General features: G+C 46.7%; 2 protein-coding genes and 1 long non-coding RNA gene across 11 annotated transcripts in view; 2 read left to right on the top strand and 1 right to left on the bottom strand.

Moving 5' to 3' along the window:
* The window catches only part of DOCK10 (dedicator of cytokinesis 10), a 144,632-nt gene extending 142,877 nt beyond the window's left edge, over positions 1–1,755 (top strand). For all 7 annotated transcript variants that reach the window (XM_069023828.1, XM_069023827.1, XM_069023824.1 and 4 more), the window contains one exon: positions 1,038–1,755. In XM_069023828.1, the coding sequence (XP_068879929.1) occupies positions 1,038–1,157 (120 nt within the window). In that variant the 3' untranslated portion in view covers positions 1,158–1,755. The remainder of the gene's footprint in view (positions 1–1,037) is intronic.
* A 1,697-nt stretch (positions 1,756–3,452) lies between these two features.
* Positions 3,453–8,396, bottom strand: LOC138114762 (uncharacterized). Its single transcript, XR_011152782.1, has 2 exons — positions 8,284–8,396; positions 3,453–3,677 (listed from the first exon to the last, which is right to left on the bottom strand). It is a non-coding gene; the product is annotated as an uncharacterized lncRNA (long non-coding RNA).
* On the top strand, positions 8,353–19,635 carry CCDC195 (coiled-coil domain containing 195). 3 transcript variants are annotated; one of them, XM_069024613.1, is made up of 5 exons: positions 8,353–8,402; positions 10,910–12,045; positions 12,416–12,528; positions 15,093–15,354; positions 17,764–19,635. In XM_069024613.1, the coding sequence occupies exons 2-5, from the start codon at positions 11,927–11,929 to the stop codon at positions 17,894–17,896; spliced, it is 627 nt and encodes a 208-aa protein (XP_068880714.1). In that variant the 5' UTR covers positions 8,353–8,402; positions 10,910–11,926; the 3' UTR covers positions 17,897–19,635. The 3 variants fall into 3 exon arrangements, with proteins under 3 accessions (XP_068880714.1, XP_068880713.1, XP_068880712.1); XM_069024612.1 differs by lacking the exon at positions 8,353–8,402 and having other exon boundaries at positions 8,857–12,045; XM_069024611.1 differs by lacking the exons at positions 8,353–8,402; positions 10,910–12,045; positions 12,416–12,528 and adding an exon at positions 13,394–13,649.
* Positions 19,636–19,638: the final 3 nt, after the last annotated feature.

Here is a 19,638-nt window from a genome sequence, read left to right as displayed (position 1 = left end):
TCCAAGGTATATGTGTGATGTGTTGTCCATGAGCAGTCTCAAGAGGCCTGTTCTTTAGGATCCTAGTTGCGAACTTTGGGGAGGCCAGTGAGGCAGCTCGACAAGAGGCCTCTAATGCAAAAGCAAGTGCCAATAGTAGCAAAAGGGAGTGCCCAAGTCCCAGTGCTCTTCCTGCAGCCCATCGTGTGAGAGCAGCTCCTTCCCAGAGCTGCTCCAGCTGCTGGCTCAGGCACTGAAGCTGACTGTGGTCATGTCTGCCAACTGACAGCTGAGGTGTGGCTGACCTGCAGCCCTGGCCAAGGACAGCTGGGGGTTGATGGTGTAGGGTTATACTTGAAGCTTTGTCAAGGGGAGAGGTTTCTCATCCATTGCTGGTGCTGTGTGGTCAGTGGGGGTGGCCCTGTCTCTGCTGTGGATGCTTCAACAGAGCGCCCATGGAGGAAAACAGGTTTTCAGTCTGGTTTTATAGAAGTAGGAAAAAAGAGCTATTACCAAGGCTAGAAGAGCTTCTTCAGAAAAAGATCTTCTTTCTTGCCAAAGCCTATCCATAGGACAGAGAAAAGCAAGCTTTTGCCACTGCTGCTCCCCTGCAGCTCTGCCCACAGGCTCAGCCTGGCACTTGGTCGCAGCCCTGCTGCTGGGTGTGTGCAGCTCTGTGGGGCTGCTGCGTCTCTGAATGACAGCATGGGCAGAGCTGGGCCTGTCTGTGCCACGGTGAGGAGGTGCTAATGCAGGTGTCTCGAAGTTTGTAAAGTGTAGGGGACTTTTCAGCTGTGAGAGTGGTGCAGTTCAGGGAACCCCATGGAGCTTGGCAGAAGCCAGCCCAGCCCCATTTTACCCCGACTCAGAGGATGTCACCCCTCTCCCTGCAGCCTCCATTTACCAGGGAAACGTCCTTTTCCTCTGTCAGATCCTTGGCATCATTACTTTAACAATTTAAAAATGGGAAATCCCTGGTTAAACAATGGACACATCAGACACCAGGCTATTCAGATCCGTCTCACTGTTGCTTATTTTTTCTCTTTTTTTCTGAAAAGATTGCATACAAGGAGGACTCAGCAAAACATCCAGGGATGGAGCGCACATATTCACGAGTCATCCATAGAGCCAGCTCCTCTGTGCCAGCAGCAACCACTCCAGCAAATCCTGATGCTTGACTGCAGTGTGGGAACCATACGGCCTCAGGAAGATCTGGTGTCTGGGTTGGGGTTTGTCCTTGGTTGTTTGGGGTATTTTGTCTTTTAGATTAATAGTACTGAAAATTAAGTTGAACATGGACAATACCAGGAAAAGGCTTTGAGGGTTAAGATTTTAATTTATTGGAAGTCTTCATGGTGTTATTTTTAAAAATGCAAGCTTGAGAATTTTTTTTTTTTTGCCTGCCCCAATATTTGCACATTCCCTCTTTTTTTTTTTTCCTTTTTCTTTTTTGTTGTCAATTTTTGGTTTTGAGCAGCCTTTATTAAGCCAGGCTGATTATGAAATTCCCATTGAACAGATAGGTACACAGCAAACCCTAAATTTGCTATAAATTATAATATATCTAATACTAAGTCCTAGTATACACATATTTTAAAGGTCAGAGTGGATGTTTTATAACATTTAAACATATTGCAATTGTAAATAGAAGATGTGTAAAATATGTCATTTTTACAAAATTTAAAAAATATCTTTTTAGTTAATTATGACAGTACTAAGAATATGGATAACATTTCAGTTACCATTATATTAAAATATTTGTGTATGTGTATAAAAGCGTCCATAAAATTTTCTCTTTGAAGGTCTGTGCATTGGTTCATTCCTAGGACAGCACTCTCTGGAGTGGTGGTGATCAGGATGCCTCCTGCATCCCAACTGTCTGTCGTGGTTTGGATGCTGATAGAGACACTGGTGACCATCTGCAGAATGTGGGTTTGGATTCTCTTCATGGCCCCAGACTGAAGTCACCCTGTGAGAAACAGGCTTGGTGTAGTTCTCCTGCTTGAGGCCAAGAAAACTCTGATTTTCCTTTGAAGTTCATAGTCCCAGATTTTGCCCAGGGCACACCAGGAAACTTTGTGCCTTTAGTGAGATGTTTGTTTCAGTTTCTGCATCATGTGGGGATAAGGTGGAGTGATTCTGCCAGTTCTTAGGAGTTCCCTTTAACCTCAGGAGTTCCCTGAATGTTCATTCATGTTCAGTCATAGAAAATCCCTGCTTTCAGCAGTCCCTGCTTTTAGTGCCTGTGTGTTACAATTATTCTTTCCTATGCACACAGTCCCCACAATTCTGCTAAGCTGTTTTATTCTGTTTAGCTCATTTTCCCTGGAGAAGCTCTGGTGATTCCTCTGAGGCCTCCACAGGTTTGTTCAGGGCAGAGGCCAGCGCTATGTCTTTCCACCTGGAGGTACCAGGAGGAATTTTCCAGTCTTTTGCCCCATTCTGCCCTCCTGTCTCTTCTCATAACATGCCAAGTGCACAACTGGTGCATCTCAGCTGGAGTTGTAGCCTGGCCCTGCAGGCCAGAGCCAAGGGCAGCCTCTGAATTCACCACATGTCTGTATGCAAGATAGAGGTGCCATCACCCAGCCTTTACCTGCTTGCAGATGCTGCTGCACCTGCTGCTGCCTCACTCAGCAGATCAGGTGTTTTCCAGAATTCTTTGCTAAGGTTTGAAATCTCCCCTAGTGTCCTTGCCTGGTGGGAGAAGGAGGGGAGTGGTTGGGATAGGCACACCATGGTTTGGGATGGTCCTGCTCCTCCAGTGTCAGCGCAGGGACAGCGTGACCCTCACCTGGGGCTTGGGAAGAGCCCAGGTTCTCACCTGGGCACTGCACAGCAGCATCAGCCACATGGCTGGACAGGAACTGAGCCCTCCTCAGCCTCATCTCGACAGGCCCAGCTCTGCTCTTCAGACACTGCTCTGCAAAACCAGTAGTCTACTGAAAGGAATGATGTCTGGCCCAAATTTTAACTTGCTTTATGCTGTATATATAGTGGTAGTTGAAGTTTTACCTGCTGTTTATATATGTGTATATATATGAGAGGACCCCATATATATTATATATATTTATATTTATATATATATATATATATATATATAAAATCAGTGGTGGCAGCAGGACTGCGCCATACAGAGAGGTAAGTGAGCACTGAGTCCTCTTGTCCCTTGGTTTGTTGGTCTCACTGGACTAATTTTGTGTTTATGGATGGGTACTTCAGAAACCATCAAGGTGATCTGGAGACAGACTGTTTCTAATTCATGTTCACAAGAAATGAGCAACTGCATCTGTTGTTGGCCATCTTTGGGAATACCTAGATGGCAAAAGCATGGTTTGCACTGAGGGAATGTTGCAAGTTGGTGCCAGGCTGGGCTGAAGCCAAGCTGTGGTCTGTAAAGCAGAGGTAAGGAAATCCCTGGATTGTTTTCTCAATAAGTTGCACACAAAATGAGTTTCATGAGTAAGTCCAAGGGCTGTGAGATTTGATTTATTTTAAGCAACCAGCTCTGCAGCCTCCTCTGGGGCTTGAAAACCAGCTCATATTCTGGAGTTGCCTTGTTGCTGGTGTTAGAGATGCTCAGGCTTGAGTGTAGCTGGGTCCTTGCTCCAGATGGCTCTTCCCTTCCTGCTGTGTTCACACACTTTAAACTTCATCAGGTGGCAGCAATTAGCACATACATTAGCTTTGAACCAAGGCTGCAGCAGGGAGAGAAAACAAAGCATTAGACCATGGATGGTCCCAGCATTTGAGGGGAGAGGATGAAAGAAATGCAGGACTCATTGTGAGGCTGTAGGATGATTACAAGCACAGGGTTCGGCCCTTTACCATGGTAAAATTCAGCAACCCAAACTGCGTAAGTCAGATGTGTAGCACTGGATCTCACACCCACCCTGTCCATGATGCTGTAGGAAAAGTCTCTTCATACAACTGCTGCTTTTTAAACTCAGAGGATTATATGAGGTCTGCACTATTTTTTCTTTTCTACCACAAGCTCCCCTTTGAAACTCCTTTTGTCTAGGGCAGCCACAAAATCATGATGCTTGTTCTTGGAGCTGAAGTTTTCTCCAGTAAATATTTCACAGTCTATTCTTACACCTTTTCCTCCAGCTGGAGGAGGCTCATCCCCCTGGTGCTGTAGGCGAAGCTGATGAAAGATTCCTTTTCATCCAAGGAAGAAGATCTGCCTGTGCCAGACTCAAATTGAGCTTCTTTAAAAATTTTAGAGTGCAAAAGAAATTATTCATGTTTGTTACTTAGTGGAAGCTATCTCAACACCCCAAAAGGAGTTAAGTGTTATACATATTTTATGTTTAATCACATCTTTAGTGACACCCAACCACAACCAAAGGCTTAAATTTCAATTAGAGGGAGATGTATTAAATGTTTAATAGGAATCATTCCTTACAGGGTAATTATATCTTAACATTCACTGGAGAAATGTTATATTGGCAACATAATATTGATCTGAAGAGGAATATTAATTTTTTATTTTATTTTTGGATAATACCCAAATGAGAAATGGAAGGGGATGATCTATACCATGCATACTCCAGACACACCGCCCCTGTGCTGGCCATCCATGGGCCTGGATCAGGGAAGAAGTGAAGTTGCATCCATACATAGCTTTAAATGTGGCTTTTCTGATCTCATTATGAAAACTTGTTGTCCCACATGTGCTGAGAAGCTCCAGGCTGCAGGTAGCTTTTACATCAGTTTGAAAGTTTTTTAATCTGGTAACTGACTACTCAATATTTCAGCTCCCAAGTAACATGGGAGGATGAATCTTTAAGACAGATGATCTGTCAAGCATATCTGCTATGAACTTCAATGTGTTTACCAATTTTTAACAAGTTTGGTATGCATGCAAAAGATTTTTCTTGTAATATTTAGATTATCATAAAAATAATCAGCAATACACACATTCACAACAAATAAAACCATGAAGTGAGCTCTGAACCTAGGCAGTTAAAATCAAAGGATGTTTAAATCAAATATGAAATGAGAACAAAGAAATAGGATTTGGAGGAAAGCCTTCAAAGCTGCAGAAAAAGAAAGAAAATTTTAATAACCAAACAAACTAGAATGCATTTCTCATTTAAGAGAATTGCTTTGAGATAAATTAAAACTAATCCAAAAGGCAAAGAACAGCCAAGCCCATGTAGAACTACAACCATGACCAGGAAGGACTTTCAGCTTCACCATTGCTGCATCCCCTCTGCTTTCACACGAGCTGCTTGGACAGGAACCACCAGGCACAAACCACCCCAGCCCCACACCAGTTTCCTGCTCCTTCTGTCACCACTTTGCTGTCTGGAAGCCACAGCTTCCAGGAATGGGAAGGGGTTTTTTTTTAATTTTGTTTGAGGTTCTTTTGCTTTTGCAGTGGCCCCAAGTGCACACATGCTGACGAGGAAGGGCAGGGTCCCACTCTGGTGAGCACACGCTTCAACAGCGGAGAGAAAGCTTCCTGTGGGTCTTTTGGGCTGCCAAGGTGCCATGGGCCAGTTCCCTGCAGGAGAGCACCTGCTTGGCTTCAGCTCCCAGGTGAGCCTGTGATGGGAACAGCTGCTGTGCACCAGAGCAGAGCACGGCTCATGGGAGATCAAAGTGTGAACACAGAGTTTGTGGACAGTGGGTCGGGACTTCCCCAAGATCAGAAGTGCTGGAGCAGTGCAGTGTCCAAGCTGCCAGGGCTGGGACACTGGGATCACAAGGCCTCAGGATCGTTATCCCCTGCCTCGTCACAAACCCAGTCTTGTGGCCATTCACACAGTTCTGCTCCACTGCCTCCTTCAGGGCTGATCTCTCATACTTCAAACACAGAATCCTTCTTACTGCAAAACACAACTGAAATTATTTGCTAGTTAAAAATGAACAGAATAACTAATTTTAGTTGGGAAAAGCAGAGGGAACTTTGGAAAATGCCAACCTGATGCTTTTGTTTCAAAATTACTTAAATCAGGGATGTGCAGTTTGCTCCAAATGAGGCTGTGCCCTCCACACCAGCTCCCACTGGGGCTGAGGCAATCCCTGACAGACCAGGGTGGGCTCATGGCCAGTGGCAGGCCATGCAGACCCCAGCCTGGGTGCCCCCAGCTCTCCCTGCACAGGCCCTTCCAGCCTGTTATTGTTTGCAGTCCGCAGAGAGCAGCTCTGGGCAGCCGTCAGCTTGCTGGGCAGCTGGGGGAGGAAATGAGAACATTATTATTCTTTTCAAAAAAAGTCCAGCACAGTTCCTTGGTGAAATATTAGCTATGGAAAATATCAAGTAACTTTCCTACCTCCCAGGCATGTGTTGGAGCATTTGGAGATGGGAAAAAGTAAAAGTACAGTGAAGCCAGCAGTGTTAGGGGAAATCTGCCACAGCATGTAGATTATCAGGCCAAAAGAGTATTGAATGGTTTTAAGGCAAAATGGTAAAGAATTCATCTGGGAGAGCCTCCAGTAAGTGATGTGTGTATTTCACACTGCAGCCTCAAGATGCAAAAACATTGGCACCCAAGCAGTTCTGGCTCATGGCACTGTGGGAGGAGGTGCTGCAGGGAAGCTGTACCTAACAGAGGTTTGGGATCAACCCTGGGCATGTCTCGTGCCTTTAAGAGCATCTCTGAGGCCCGGTAAGGTGGGAGTCAGGGTAATGAGTGTCCTTTAAGCCGGGAGTCATAGCCTACATGAGATATGTGCATGGTTTGTAAGGTTTCGTTGAGTTGAAAATGTACAGGTATTTTTAGAAAATTCTCAGTAATGCAGAAGTGCTATCATAATTACTGACACCTCTGTCCAGGTTGTTGAGGGTTTTTCATTACTCACTAGAGCATCTTGAAGTTCTCACTACAAACATCTCATCGTGAACAGCAGCAGGTTTCCTTTTTTCCTATTAATTACCCCCATCTCATAGAAGCTGCATTTTCAGTGTGCTTTTTAAGCTGTGCTATGTGCTGCTTTGGTTAGTTATAGTCACTCATTTTTGGTTAGGGCCAGCTGTGAGGGTGTTACTTACCCTGTGATATGTTTTTGTGACCTGCAAATTCCATGTGCTGTTCCCTGTACTTCTGAGTCATGGCTTAGATGTCTTTGCACAGGTTGCCTCCAGTGTGATACCTTATAGCTACAAGGATTCAAATATACTCACATTTTATATGGGGTGTTTTGCTTGAGAAAAGAAAGCTGAGTAAAAAATTATTAATTTTAGGATGGATTTTGTGCTTGGGGATGCTCTGTAATCATGAGGCTCTCTCCCATGAGTGAGGGCTCGTTCTAATTTGAAAGTTATCACAAGCTCTGTGCAGGTAACTTTGGGCCCAGTTGCGAACTCCTCATTATGAAAATCTCTAGCTGAGCATAAAGATTCTCTTGCATGAGGCATGGGTTTGTACTCTGTAGCATATGTTGTGCTTGCAGGGGGCTAGCATAAAAGAGACTAGTTCTGATTATTCCACACTAATTTGAGGATCCATTTAAAGGGACAGAGACACAGAGCCTTGGAAATGCAACACGAAGACCTGAAGTGCTCTCTTAGAAGTTTGAAACATTTCTGTAGCCTTACTTTACGCCAGCCCAGTCCAAAACCATAGCCGAGGTTTTCAGATGTGACTCGTGTATCTCAGTGTTTCTATTTCCCATTTTCAGGTTAAGCCTTGTTTTCCAAAAGTATTGAGCATCCCCTGCTGGAATTCAGACCCCTTTCATAAACCTTGAATGCTCAAAATCAAAGCTTCTTTTAATATGGGTCATGTGGGATTTTCTACACACATGTGGGAATTAAGGCAGAGTCAGGCAAATGGTCCTTGCAAAAGGAAAAGGGTGCTTAGCAGACATTAATAAATTAAACAATTACCTTCTAACACACTAATCAGATAACTCTGCGCCATCATTACCTAATGAGATGTTGAAACCCGAGAATGCTTTACGCATATAATTGATTTTTGCCATCTTGCTTTGTTTCTGGGAGTTTGTGCAGCTCACTCCCCAGAACAGCCTCGTTGCACCCGCTGTGAGCAAGTCCCCACTCAGCCGTGGTTAAAAGAGAACGTTTAATTAGTCATGAGAGGAAGGCAAGGTCTCATTCAAGCAAGGAGAGCAGCCGGGTTCGCACTCGCTCACACGTGAGGCTGGGGAGCGATTCCACGGGCTCTGCCCTCCCCGCTCCGCTTCCCCCCGAATGCTGCTGCTCGTGTCTGTGCCCCAAGGCAGCCCTCGGCCCACGTCCCCGTGTCCCATGTCCCCCTCCCACTCAGCTGGAGCACTTCCTCTTCCCACTTCAGTGTCAAGGACAGAGCTTTCCTGCAGACTTGTACTTGCCTTCCTGGGCTCATCCTGCCAATCCGCTGGGTAACTGGCGCTCTGCCGGGAAGTTTCAGTCCGAGGGTGCTCAGAGAAGCGCTCTGTACAGAAGCGGCGTGTGCCGGACGCTGGTGGCGGTGTGCGACACACGGGTGGCGCTCGGGGAGGCGGCTCCGTGCGGGACAGCGGGGCTGGCTCAGCCGGGGCAGGGGTGTGCTGGGGGGCAGGGGTGTGCTGGGGGGCAGGGGTGTGCTGGGGGGGCAGGGGTGTGCTGGGGGGGGGCAGGGGTGTGCTGGGGGGCAGGGGTGTGCTGGGGGGGGCAGGGGTGTGCTGGGGGGGCAGGGGCCTCGGGCCGCCTCGGGCAGCTTCGTGCCGTGCTGCTCTGCGCTCCTGCAGAGCTCTGCCTGCAAAAGCACCATCTCAGCCCTTTTACACGGGTGAAAAGGGAGTTTCCTTCCCAGCCTAGGTGGGTTGTAGTTCTGGGGGACACCTGCCTGCTGGCATGGCAGCACTGGCACCCTCCCACATGGGTGTCCCAACACCAGCATACCTCAGCCTTGTCCTTCAGAAGGGGCTTGGGAATAGCAGGTTTCGGCTGTGCAATAGGTAAGACCCAAACCCCACACTTTTCAGAATAAGAATGGATATTTTTCGGCATTTGTATCTGTGGGAATGTACCAAGACAGGCCTTCAGGTTCCTCTGTTTGACTACAGAGTGGTACCAGCTCAGAGGAGGGGAGGTACTCCCACAGCTAAAACCGGGGGTGCTCCAAACAGCCCTGTAATCAATCTAGTCAGTGAATGATTAGCTGATTGCCCTGGTGAAAGCCTGAAGCACTGCTGCAGAAACTGGTACAAGCTCCTGTCCCTGCCTTCTCTGTGGCAGCTCAGCTCTGGCGAGGAGCCCAGGCTGGCCCGAGGATGGAGCAGTGGCCCTGCAGGGATGGACCTCTTGGGTGCGTGAACACAGGCTGGGGACCTGGGCTGAGAGCAGCACCCTGCCCGGGGAGTGCATAGCCAGGGAGCTGCATTAAACACAGATATGATCAGCAAACTTGAGAGACTGGGCCATTTGTCCAATTATTAGAATATTTGTCCAATTATTCCAATTTCTGCTGTAAAATCTACTCTGTCAAATCCTTTCCTCACACAAAGGATGCATTTCTTTACGTGGATGAGCATTTGCAGATGAAATCTGTCCAAAGCAAGATGTGGCCTGGCCTAGAAGAGCAGCACCTCTGGGGCCACTGATGTGGCTGCCAGCATGCTGGGCTCAGGTGAGCAAGGGCCTTGCAGACCGTGCTGCGTCTCCCACTGCATTCAAGCTATTATTTGAGTGCTCAGAAGAAAATACATTCAAGTTGAGCATCTTAAACCTGCTGCATCTTAAACCTCAGGCCATAGGATAGGCCAAGTATAGCATAGGGATAATTTAAATGCATAAAGGTCTAAATGTCTCAACTTGGAGAAGAATGAAAGGGGAGAAATGAAAATTGGAAAAAAATATGTTTGCTTCTTAAATTTACTGTTTACCTCTTAGTTTACCATTTAAATGGAGACGCCACTGAGAGAAGGCCAGTATGGGATCCAATTTGGACATTAAACCTGTTCAGTCCTTTCAGATGTACAGAAGGAAAATTATTAGAAGTGTGTCAGCAAAGCAGAATCAGCACACAAAAAAATATCTTTTTGTTAATTTTTAAATCCACTGAAATATTCTTTTTTTACCTCCTTAAGTTGTACAGCCAGATTCGGAAGAGAATTAGGCTCTTTTGCACCACAATGAAGCTTTAAACATGTCAAAGTCAGAAATCAAGCAAGGACTCAGGGCACAGTGCTGTTCTTGCACAATGAGAATTGGAAGAGTTTGGCGTTGACCCTGACCAGAGCTGCTGTTATGCTTTTGCTTGGTAATTTTTTATAGGATGCATAAATCCAGTGCTGCTGACTTTTGAGGCTGATTAACAGCAACCCTTCCCTAGAGACTTCATCCCTGACAGAGATCTGGGCTTCAGGTTTGGTGCTGGAGTGACGGACCTGTGAGCTCTTCTATTCCCAAAGATTTCCTGTGGGGGCAGACGGGCTGCTGTGCTTCTCCTCCATCCTGTCCCAGAGAGGCTGGAGATGCCATGCCAGTACTTGTGCTCTGCTGGTCGGGTTTAGCCCCAGAGAAGGGAGGCTCTGTCTTTTTGCACAGGGACTCCTGTGCCACTGGGAGGCAGGACACATCTCCAGCTGCAGCATGTCATAGAAAACATCCACACACCTACAGCTGATGGATTTCCCAGAACAAAATGTTGTGATATGCTAAGAAGAAATCATCCTGCAATGAGTAGCAATGAATGAGTCCTTTTTGATTTTTTTTGTCTCTCTAACCTCAGGAGAGCAAGAGGGATTTGGTAAGTGAGACGGCTACAAAAACTGTTCAGCAGTTGTGGTAGCTGTGCAGGTGCTGTTTCCTGCTGGTGGCAGTTTTCACACTGTCCCCTCACTGCTCTCAGTGCAGCCCTTCCCCAGGAAGCCCCTGCAGCAGCCATGCACACACAGCACACATGTCACTGTGCTGGGCAGGGGAGAATAAAGAGCTGAGCTCCCCGCAGTTTGGATGAAGATTCTCCACAAGGCCTCTGTGTTTTGTTTACAGGTTTTCTGCTGCAGTACTATTTGTTATGCAGTTTGTACAGTCCACTGAGACAGAGTTCATGCACCAGCAGCCACATAGAGATATTGCTATGGGGCTCCTCGAGCCCAACAGCTGCCAGAAACTCTGTGTTTGGTTATTCTTCTTAGCTGAGAGCTTCGGGTATCACTGAGGGTGAAAACAATTTTACCCAGGTCTGTATCCTACCAAGCACAACTTGCCAAAGCTTCTCAGGTGTGAGAAAGTGCCCTCTCTGTTAAAAGATTTGGACTGTTTTATAACAAAAACCACACATCTAGAGGTGTCTGCAGGAGGCTCAGGAAGGCACACTGAAGATACACTTGGCCAAAATCTGCAGCCTGCCAGTGTGTCATGGCTAAGAGGCTCCCAGCATGTTTCCCACCCATGGCACACAGAGCAGCAATGTCCAGGAGCTGTCAGGGTAAGCACACATCTTGGACCCCACTGAATTTACAAAAACCAAGGTTGGGTGCATGGAGCTCTTTCTGATGACAGGGAACACACTGGTCAGCCCAGTGGCAAAGGCAGCTTTGCCAGGTTTCCACTGTCCAAAACTCCTGAGTCATCTGGCCCTAGCAGCAGGAGCCGCTGTTCAAGGTTACAAGACAAAAGTCATTTCCTCAGATGTTTCTGGTGCATCAAAAGGTCTGTGCCTGCTCCAGTGTAGTTCCAGAGGAGCAGCAGGCGTGTGATGAGGAGCAGATATGTTCAACTAAAGCTGGGATAAGCTAATTGCTGAGCTGGTAAGCACCCCCTTCCCAGCCAAACCCGCCAGCTGCAGCATCAGTGGCAACGTTATAATTACGCGTGGGTGCTGTCACTGCTCCAGTGCCTGAGCTGTTTGCTGGAGAAATAGACCCATAATGCTCCCTATAGATTGTCCCCTGCATAGGGGCACCTACACTGTTATTTAAGCCTGGGTCCAAGCCCAAGTCAAATGCATGGGTGCTGTGGGCTTTATCTGCAGCCTAAGAACTCACATTTGTTTCACCTCTCTGCATGCAGCCTGAACCATGCAGAGCCCTCTGGAGAGGTTCCCAGGAGGTGACAGCAGGGCTGCTGACTTGTGGCTTCCAGTGCCCAGCCTTGTGCCTGTGTCCCTGGGAAAATCAGCACAGGTGTGTATTCCTGCAGCAAGTCCTAGCTGCCCTTGCTACACACTGCACATGGTTCTAAGTCAGGGGGGCAGTGAGCACAGTGAGGCCTATGGGAACCACTTTGCCCTTGTGAAGCACTTTTGAGGATGCTGCTCCAAGAAGGCAGCACTGCTCACATGGGGACATGCCCCGGGGCGTGCCCTTACTTCCATCCCTGGTTTTGTTTCAATTCCAGCAGTTTCTGTCCAATTTCCCTGTAGCTGCTTGGCAGCAGCACCACCCATGGACCCAGTGGCTTCCTCACAACAGCCCTTTGACACCTTTGGAAAAAGTAAAACTGAGTCATCTCATGTTTGAAGCATCTCACAACAATTTTCCTTTCTTTCCCCAGCCTCCAGGAGCAGAGTGGGGAAATGCGTACAGCTGAAAAGTCTTTTTTTCCTCTCTCAGAGATTCCTGAGTCACTGTTGAGCTGTTGGGAAGTGAATGGCCTCAAAGCAAAAGGTGTGATAAATTATTTCCCTGTTGACTTTCTGGCATTCTCTGTATTTTGAAGTAGGTTTTGAGGAGCGGGACGACTGCTCCACACGTTTTTTCATCTTGCTGCCAGCAGAAAGATGGCTTTAGGGACTAGGTGGTGAGAGAAATACAGGGGATTGTGTTTCTTTTGCTAATGCAAGAATCGTGCCTGGTCTGTCTCTCGTTACACTCCTGGGATGCTCGTGCAGGCGCTCCACTCCAGCGAGCCTCCCTGGGCGCCCAGAGAGGGCTGCTGCAGCCTTCCAGGAGAGCTTTGGCATACCTGCTTGTCCATCACAGCTGTTGGCATACATTGTTAATAGCGGGGTTCTTGCACCGTATCAGCTTTCATCTAGAAATTTAATTTTCCTGCAAGAAATTGCTAATTCTGGAATTGAAATTCCAGATGCACAGAGCGAAAAAGTGTAATTTATCCTGTGTTAAGGGAGAGATGAATTGCTGCCCAGCAAAGGGTGACCCTCTCTCTGTGCCATGGAAATGATCCCTGGCCTTTTTGGGCAAACCAAAGGAAATGGGCTCTGTCCTCCTCGGCCATCTGGAGAAAACCAAGAGGCAGGCGAGGGGCGGGCAGGTTTTCTCTGGGCCAGCGATGCCGTGTTGACAGTGATTTGTGCGGGGGGGACAGGCCAGCTCTGCTCTGAAACGCGAGCCCCCCAATGAATAAATCATGGTCCTCTCTTAGCAACTTGACAGCTCGGTCCAGCCCTCCCAGCCCGGGATCTGGCCGGTGCGAGGAGGGACTCCCAGTGTCCGGGGGCTTTTAAGGGCAGGGTCTGCCCGCGGCTGGCTGCGGAGCCCCTCTGCAGGGCAGGGGCTCTGGCGGGGCGGCATGGAGGGGAACACGCACCTCCTGCAGGTCATCCGCAAGATGCGCTCCCAAATCAATAGGCTGGAGAGGGAAAACAGGGCGCTGAAGGGAGAGCTGCAGGGCTGCGGGCAGAGAGCTGTGCCGGCGGAGAGAGGGGCGGCAGGAGCAGATGGGAACGACGTCAGGAGCCTCGCCATTGATGGGGAAGGACCGGCTGCATCCCCAGCATCCCTGCAGGGAAGCGCCACGGCCGCTCCAGCGCCGAGCAAGCAGACAGGTACTGAGTGGGGCTGTCCATGGCACCCCGGTACTGCCCATGCAGTGTCTGCCAGCCCGGCTGTGCCCTGTCTGCAGGGAAGGGAGATGAGCTGCTAGCCGGCCGCCTGGTTAACTCCATGGAATTGCTCTGGCCTCGTTCTGTGTTCATACCAAACACGCCAGCGCTGCATGTCTTGCTCTGTGGGCTTTTTAGGGTGCATCCTCCTTGCTGAGCTTAGCGGAGTGTTTTACCGCTGCTCAAAGGATTCAGCTGAAAGGATTCAACTCAAAGAGTTTAGTTTGCTTAAGCAGAATTTGACTTTCTGCTTTGGGTTTTTGCAGGCATGGACTCTCCTCCACATGCCTGTTCCAGGAAGAAAAGGGCCAACACTTGTAACCATGCCATAACCCATCCTGCCTTAGTAAAAGATGAGAAAAATGCTACAAGTAGTAACAAATAATACTCGGTTGGCTGCATACATCATGCCAGATGTGCAGTTTATTTTTGCTGATAATGCAGTTAGTTCTCGCTGAGGCAGAGAGGGGTCAATATATAGGAATATATTCTCTTCACAAGTGTATCAGAGGAGAAAAATGGAAATATTCCTCAATTACAGAAATCTGGTTGGGATTTCTGGAGGAATTAATGAAGCAGGAATTAGAGCAAAATGTTGCTTGGTGAGAAGTATTGGAGAAATGGCCCCACAAGTTTTCATGGAGACAAATCTGTGTGAAGGAGTAAGATGAGAGGCTGACCGGCACCAGTGGATCTACGTGCAGCCAGAGGGGTGCTGTGAGGGAATAGTGCTTGCTGCCAGCCCCACTGACCCAGTGGCCACATTACCTGCCTGGAGGCCTCAGACAGGGGCTGCTGGTGGCTATGGATGTTGTCATCTTGGGAATAGTTCCATGGTCTTTTGGCAAGTCGGAAAGCTGTGCAAAGTGCCTTCTAACCCTGTGGCTCTTCCTCTCCAGCTGCCTTCTAGGGCAAAGGGTAGGACCTAGAGAGGCTGTCTGGCCTCTTCTGCCTCTCAGCTTCACCACATGCAAAATGTTTTTGAGCCTCAAAAAAGTGATTAAAAATAGAATGATAGATCATTTGGGGTTGGAAGGGACCTTAAACATCATCTAGTTTGAACAACCCTGCCATGGGCAGGGACACCTTCCACTAGACTAGGTTGCTCAAAGACTCATTCTTCCTGGCCTTGGACATTTCCAGGGATGGGGCACCCACAACTTCTCTGGGCAACATGTTCCAGTGTCTCACTTCCTAAAATCTCATGTCCCCTCTTTTAGCTTAAAACTGCACCCCCTTGTTCTATCACTATCTGCCCATGTAAAAAGTTGCTCTCCAAAAATACATTGAGGATACCTGAATTGTTGTAATGATATTGTTACTGTTATTGTTATTGTTATTATTATTATTATTATTTCTAGCTCTGCTTTTTTCTCTGCTCCTCAGATACTGCCATGACTGTGAGACGCTACCCCACTGTCTCCCCAGCTCCTGCTCCTTCCAGCACAAGGTCCTACTGGGCCGGCAGGAAGCCTCCAAGCCATGGGCTCCTGGAGGTGCCAGGCAGTGCCCAGCCACCAGCCCCTCCTGCTGCAGCACAGCTCAGCAGGGAAGAGGAGAAAGGGCTTGAACCATCACCAGCCAGTTGTCTCTCCTACAGCCACTCCAGCAACATGAAGCTGTTTCAGGAGCACGTCTGCAAGTGCAGGTAGGTTTGGTTTGCCTTCACAGCATCACCAGCCTGGGCTGATCATGGGTTTCACCTAAAAAGGTATATGGACTTTACTCTGGGTTTTAGTATGTTATCACCAAAATTGTTGTTTGAATGTATACAGGCCCTGAGCAGACTGGAGACCTCTTTTGAGGAAGCTGTCCTTCTCCTCCCTGAAATGCGTGAGGTTTGGCAGTGGTAGCAGGTTAAATTTGCTATAGGAAGGAGAGGCTGAGGGAGAGAGAAAGAGGTTGAAATCTTTGCTCTGTTAAAGCCAGGCAGGGTTTTGCAGATTGATGTGTTGTTCTGACAAGCTAAGCTTGAAAGGGATTTTTAAACTTTGAACAGAAAGCATGGAAGTACCAAGGAACTCTGCACTATGCCTTTAGAAGTGTGATTACTGTGGGTCATGGATTTAGTTGTATTGTATCATATATCCCCTGTAACTGAAGCATTACAAGTTAATGCTTTCAGCCCTGAAAAAAGTCGTCTCAGGACAGCTTCTAAATTAAGTGAAATGGCTGCTGGACCAGCCCTGAGTGTCTCTGCTCATTGACGAGAAGCTTTCCAGCACAGGACAACAACCACCAGTGGAACCAGCAGTAATGAGACATGATACGTGATACATGATAGCCCAGCCACATCCTGTTGCTGATATATCCACCTTGGGAATTCATGCTGATTCCTGGGTTCAGCCCAATCATCCTGTGCTGAAAAGGAAAATAATCCAAATGGCCTCAAAGCATGTGTTTGATCAGGGAGAAGTCCATGGCTCTGCCCACCTGACCATGCATGTTCTGGGGCAGGACTCCAGCAGCCACCCTGGGAGCTGACACCTGCTGTGGGTTGTGTCACCTGTGTGGAGGTACCTGTGCATGGCACATCACAACAGCTTTAATTCTGTCCCCCTAAATCCTCAGAGCAGACCAGTGCCCAGCCCCTTGTACTCCCTGTGCAAAGCTGATTTGGGGCCCAGCTCCTCCCTGAGAGGCTGCAGGGGACAACGAGGCCAAGCTTTGAGAGGCACCTGGGTTTTCTTGTAAGGACGTTTCAGGGTCAGATGTTTAACAGCAGTTAGGTACCTAAATTTAGTCCCTGGAAGGGAACTCGTGTTGTTTTCCAAAGCACCCTGACCCTGTAACTCTGGATTTCTGCGCACACTCCACTGGGTCAGGGAAACTCAAGACTTATGGTGCTCATGAATGCTTCCAGGGGGTTTGCCCTCCAGCCAGCTCACGTGGAAGGTGTGCGTGGTTGGAAACACAGGGGCAGTGTGCAGGAACGGGGTGGCAGTGGCAAATACTGCTGCTTGCTCCTGAGGGGAAAGAACTTTCAAAGCAATCAAAATAGCAGCACAGATCTGTTACATCGAATGCCTGGGGACCTACCAGGTGCCCATGGCCAAACGACAGAGCTGATGATTTTATCGCTGTCTTAGAGCTGCCTTGCCAAGCTGAACAGTGACTCATGCACTCACTGCTGGCTGCTTCAGGAGGAGAAATGGCTGTGGAAAGAGCTTTTCACCTAACCCCTTCAGAAGGCTGGTTGATTTCCTGAAGCATGAAGCTTTGTGTTTCTTACACCAAAAAAAAATTTAATATCTTTTATGGTCTTAACGGTGGATGCTTCTGTTATATACCCAAATGTCTGATATGGGCACCAATCTTAGCTTTTCACTAGTAAGAAAATTTCTAGCAATTAGTTCAGCAAGCTTATTAAGCTTAATTTTTTACAAGGATGACATTTTTGCTTCCCAGCGTGCTGGTTCATGTCAGGTTTTCCTATTCTTTGTTTATTGTAGCTTCCTCACATTTTGCTCCAAAGCTATAATCCTGTATGTGATATGAATATTTTTGCTTTAACTATGTAGAAGTATCACCTTGAATATATAGAGTGCAGTTGCATCCAAGTAATAAAAAACTAGCACTGCTAACAAATCATCTGTAATTTGCATGTCTAAAATATTTTAATTCATATATGCTAAAGCATTATTTCTACCAAGGGATTCCCACTGTGTTTGGTAAATGGAAAAAACCATTAAATATTTAAATACAGGATAAGAGAGGCTGAGAACTCTTTTCACGGCTATTATACTAAAATTACTGAAGGGTCTCTGTGGGTGCACACGCACCCCCAGGGTTCTGTGCACACACAGCTTTGTACACACGGGGCAGGCAGTGACAGAGAGAAGTGAGACTCAATGGCAGATGCTTCCAGTAGACAGGACCATGCTCGTCCTTTGGGATGACCGTGTGAATGGCATGAAATCCTGCCTCCAGCAGCGTGCAAGGGTTGAAAGCATTTACTTTTTGCTTGCTGAGTTGCTGTTTTGTTGGGGTTTTTTTACTTTCTCTGCATGTTTTATACATTTGTAATCCTCATAATGATTTCTCATTTTTTCTCCAGGGGTAAAGTAAAGGCTGTGAGTTTCCTCTTACCAATGGATATGTCAGCATTTGCTGAAAAGCAAGGTTCTCCCAAAAGTCCACAAAATCAGAGCACAAAACATCTAATGACCATCATTGAAAAGGATATGTGAGCTGGTGAATTTTTAAAGGCCCGTTGATCCCTGAGATAAATTGGCCTTAAATGATAGCTGTGTGTCAGGTTCCTCTCCTGCAAAACGCTTTGGCAGGATGCCCACAGAGCATCACTCAGCCATGTTTCGGGTCACTGGCCCCATGTTCAGCACGGCAATGGAAGCCACAACAAAGCCAGCTGGAAGCCCGGACACTGATGAAACCACAGAAAGCAAAGGTACCTCCACAAAGTGCTTCTGTGCAACGTGTCTCAAGGACCCCTTGCCTTAGGACTGATGTGAACAGGGCGTTGAAGCTGGGTTTGGTGTGTTTGTCACAAAAAAGCAGAAACTGTGCCACTGCTTGTGTTTGCTGATTCCCTTGACAGAAAGGTGTCTGATGCAAATGACAAAATAAGAACTATCAAAGAGCCTGTGAGGTTTTTTCTGTAGGTAAAGCTTTCAAACTTCACAGTACTAATAAAACAAAGTTAAGGAGGTGTTACAGAGTCAATGTTGCCCTGAATTTCTGCAAAGCTTGGCAATGAGTTTATTTCCATTTGGAGTTCACCTCTAACAGAGCACAGGAAAGTAAGTACATATTGGTATGAAAATGTGACTACAAATCTGCTTCCAACTTGTGCTCATCCAGCTGGAGACTGAAGGCTGGACACCAAGTCAAAATAGGAAGGACGGTGAATATCAGAATTTTTCAGGAATGGATTCTCAGCACAGCTCGGACCAAAAATCATTAGCAGAAATTCAGCAAGCAGGTGCAAAATAAATGTGAGAGAGAACTACTGACAGCTTGTAAAAAATGAGCAGTGCTTGTTAGTCTAGTCATATGAGTAAAGATAGCATTCCATGTGTTATTTTGATTACAACTATTTAAGGAATCAAAATACTTCACACTTCTTTATGTACAGGAAGCATTTATGATTGAATATTGTATAGAGAATGCATGAATAGTAGATGTTTGTACAGATAACTTTAAGGAAGATTTTCATCTCACTGTCTACTCCTAAAGTTTTGAATTTTCTAAGGTGAAAGCAGAGACTTGGTGTAAAAAAATCCCCTCTGGATTTTCCATTATGTTGTATACTTCTATGAAAATCTGTGTTCCTTTTTTGTTTTGAATTTCACTATGGTATTTTATATTCAAGTATACTTTTAATATATTCTTACCATTGGAGTAATAATTTCAATTTCACAGCTATTTAATTTGTGTATTTTTATGTTCAGCTTGGATCCATACAAAGTTGCATTGTAATGTCAGAAGTAATGAATCAATGACTTCCAGCAAATGAGGTTCCAGTTTGGAAAGTTTAGTAAACAGGCCATTTTAGAAGGCTTTACAGGGAAGTGCTTTTCAAATGTTTTAAAGAAAGCATAATTTTTGGGAACTAAACACTGCATATGTGTTCAGTTAAGCACCTAAATCCAGTTGTTTTCACTTAGGAAAGTAACAAAAGTCTTTGAAAAATCTGGTCCCTGGACCTTTAAGGTACCCAAACTTTTACAGTTAATGTTTTAACACCAGATTTAATGGGGTTTGGGAATCCATATTCTTTAGAAAGCTTTCAAAATCTCAACTTTAAATTTTTCTAAGCTTCAGCTTCCATGAAGCAGCGGTTCTCTTCTCTCACCCTTTTTGTGTCAATTCACTGTATATACGTGACTGACACAAAGACTGTGCACTTTTGTAGGCCTAGAGGAAAAAGAGAACAGAAAAGGTGGAAGGGAAAAGGAATCAAAGTAGTCAT

This window comes from Aphelocoma coerulescens, chromosome 9 (assembly GCF_041296385.1).
Source record: "Aphelocoma coerulescens isolate FSJ_1873_10779 chromosome 9, UR_Acoe_1.0, whole genome shotgun sequence".
Lineage (NCBI taxonomy): Eukaryota > Metazoa > Chordata > Aves > Passeriformes > Corvidae > Aphelocoma > Aphelocoma coerulescens.
The sequence above is the reverse complement of the archived record's forward strand: the minus strand, read 5'-3'. Positions and strand labels throughout refer to the sequence as shown.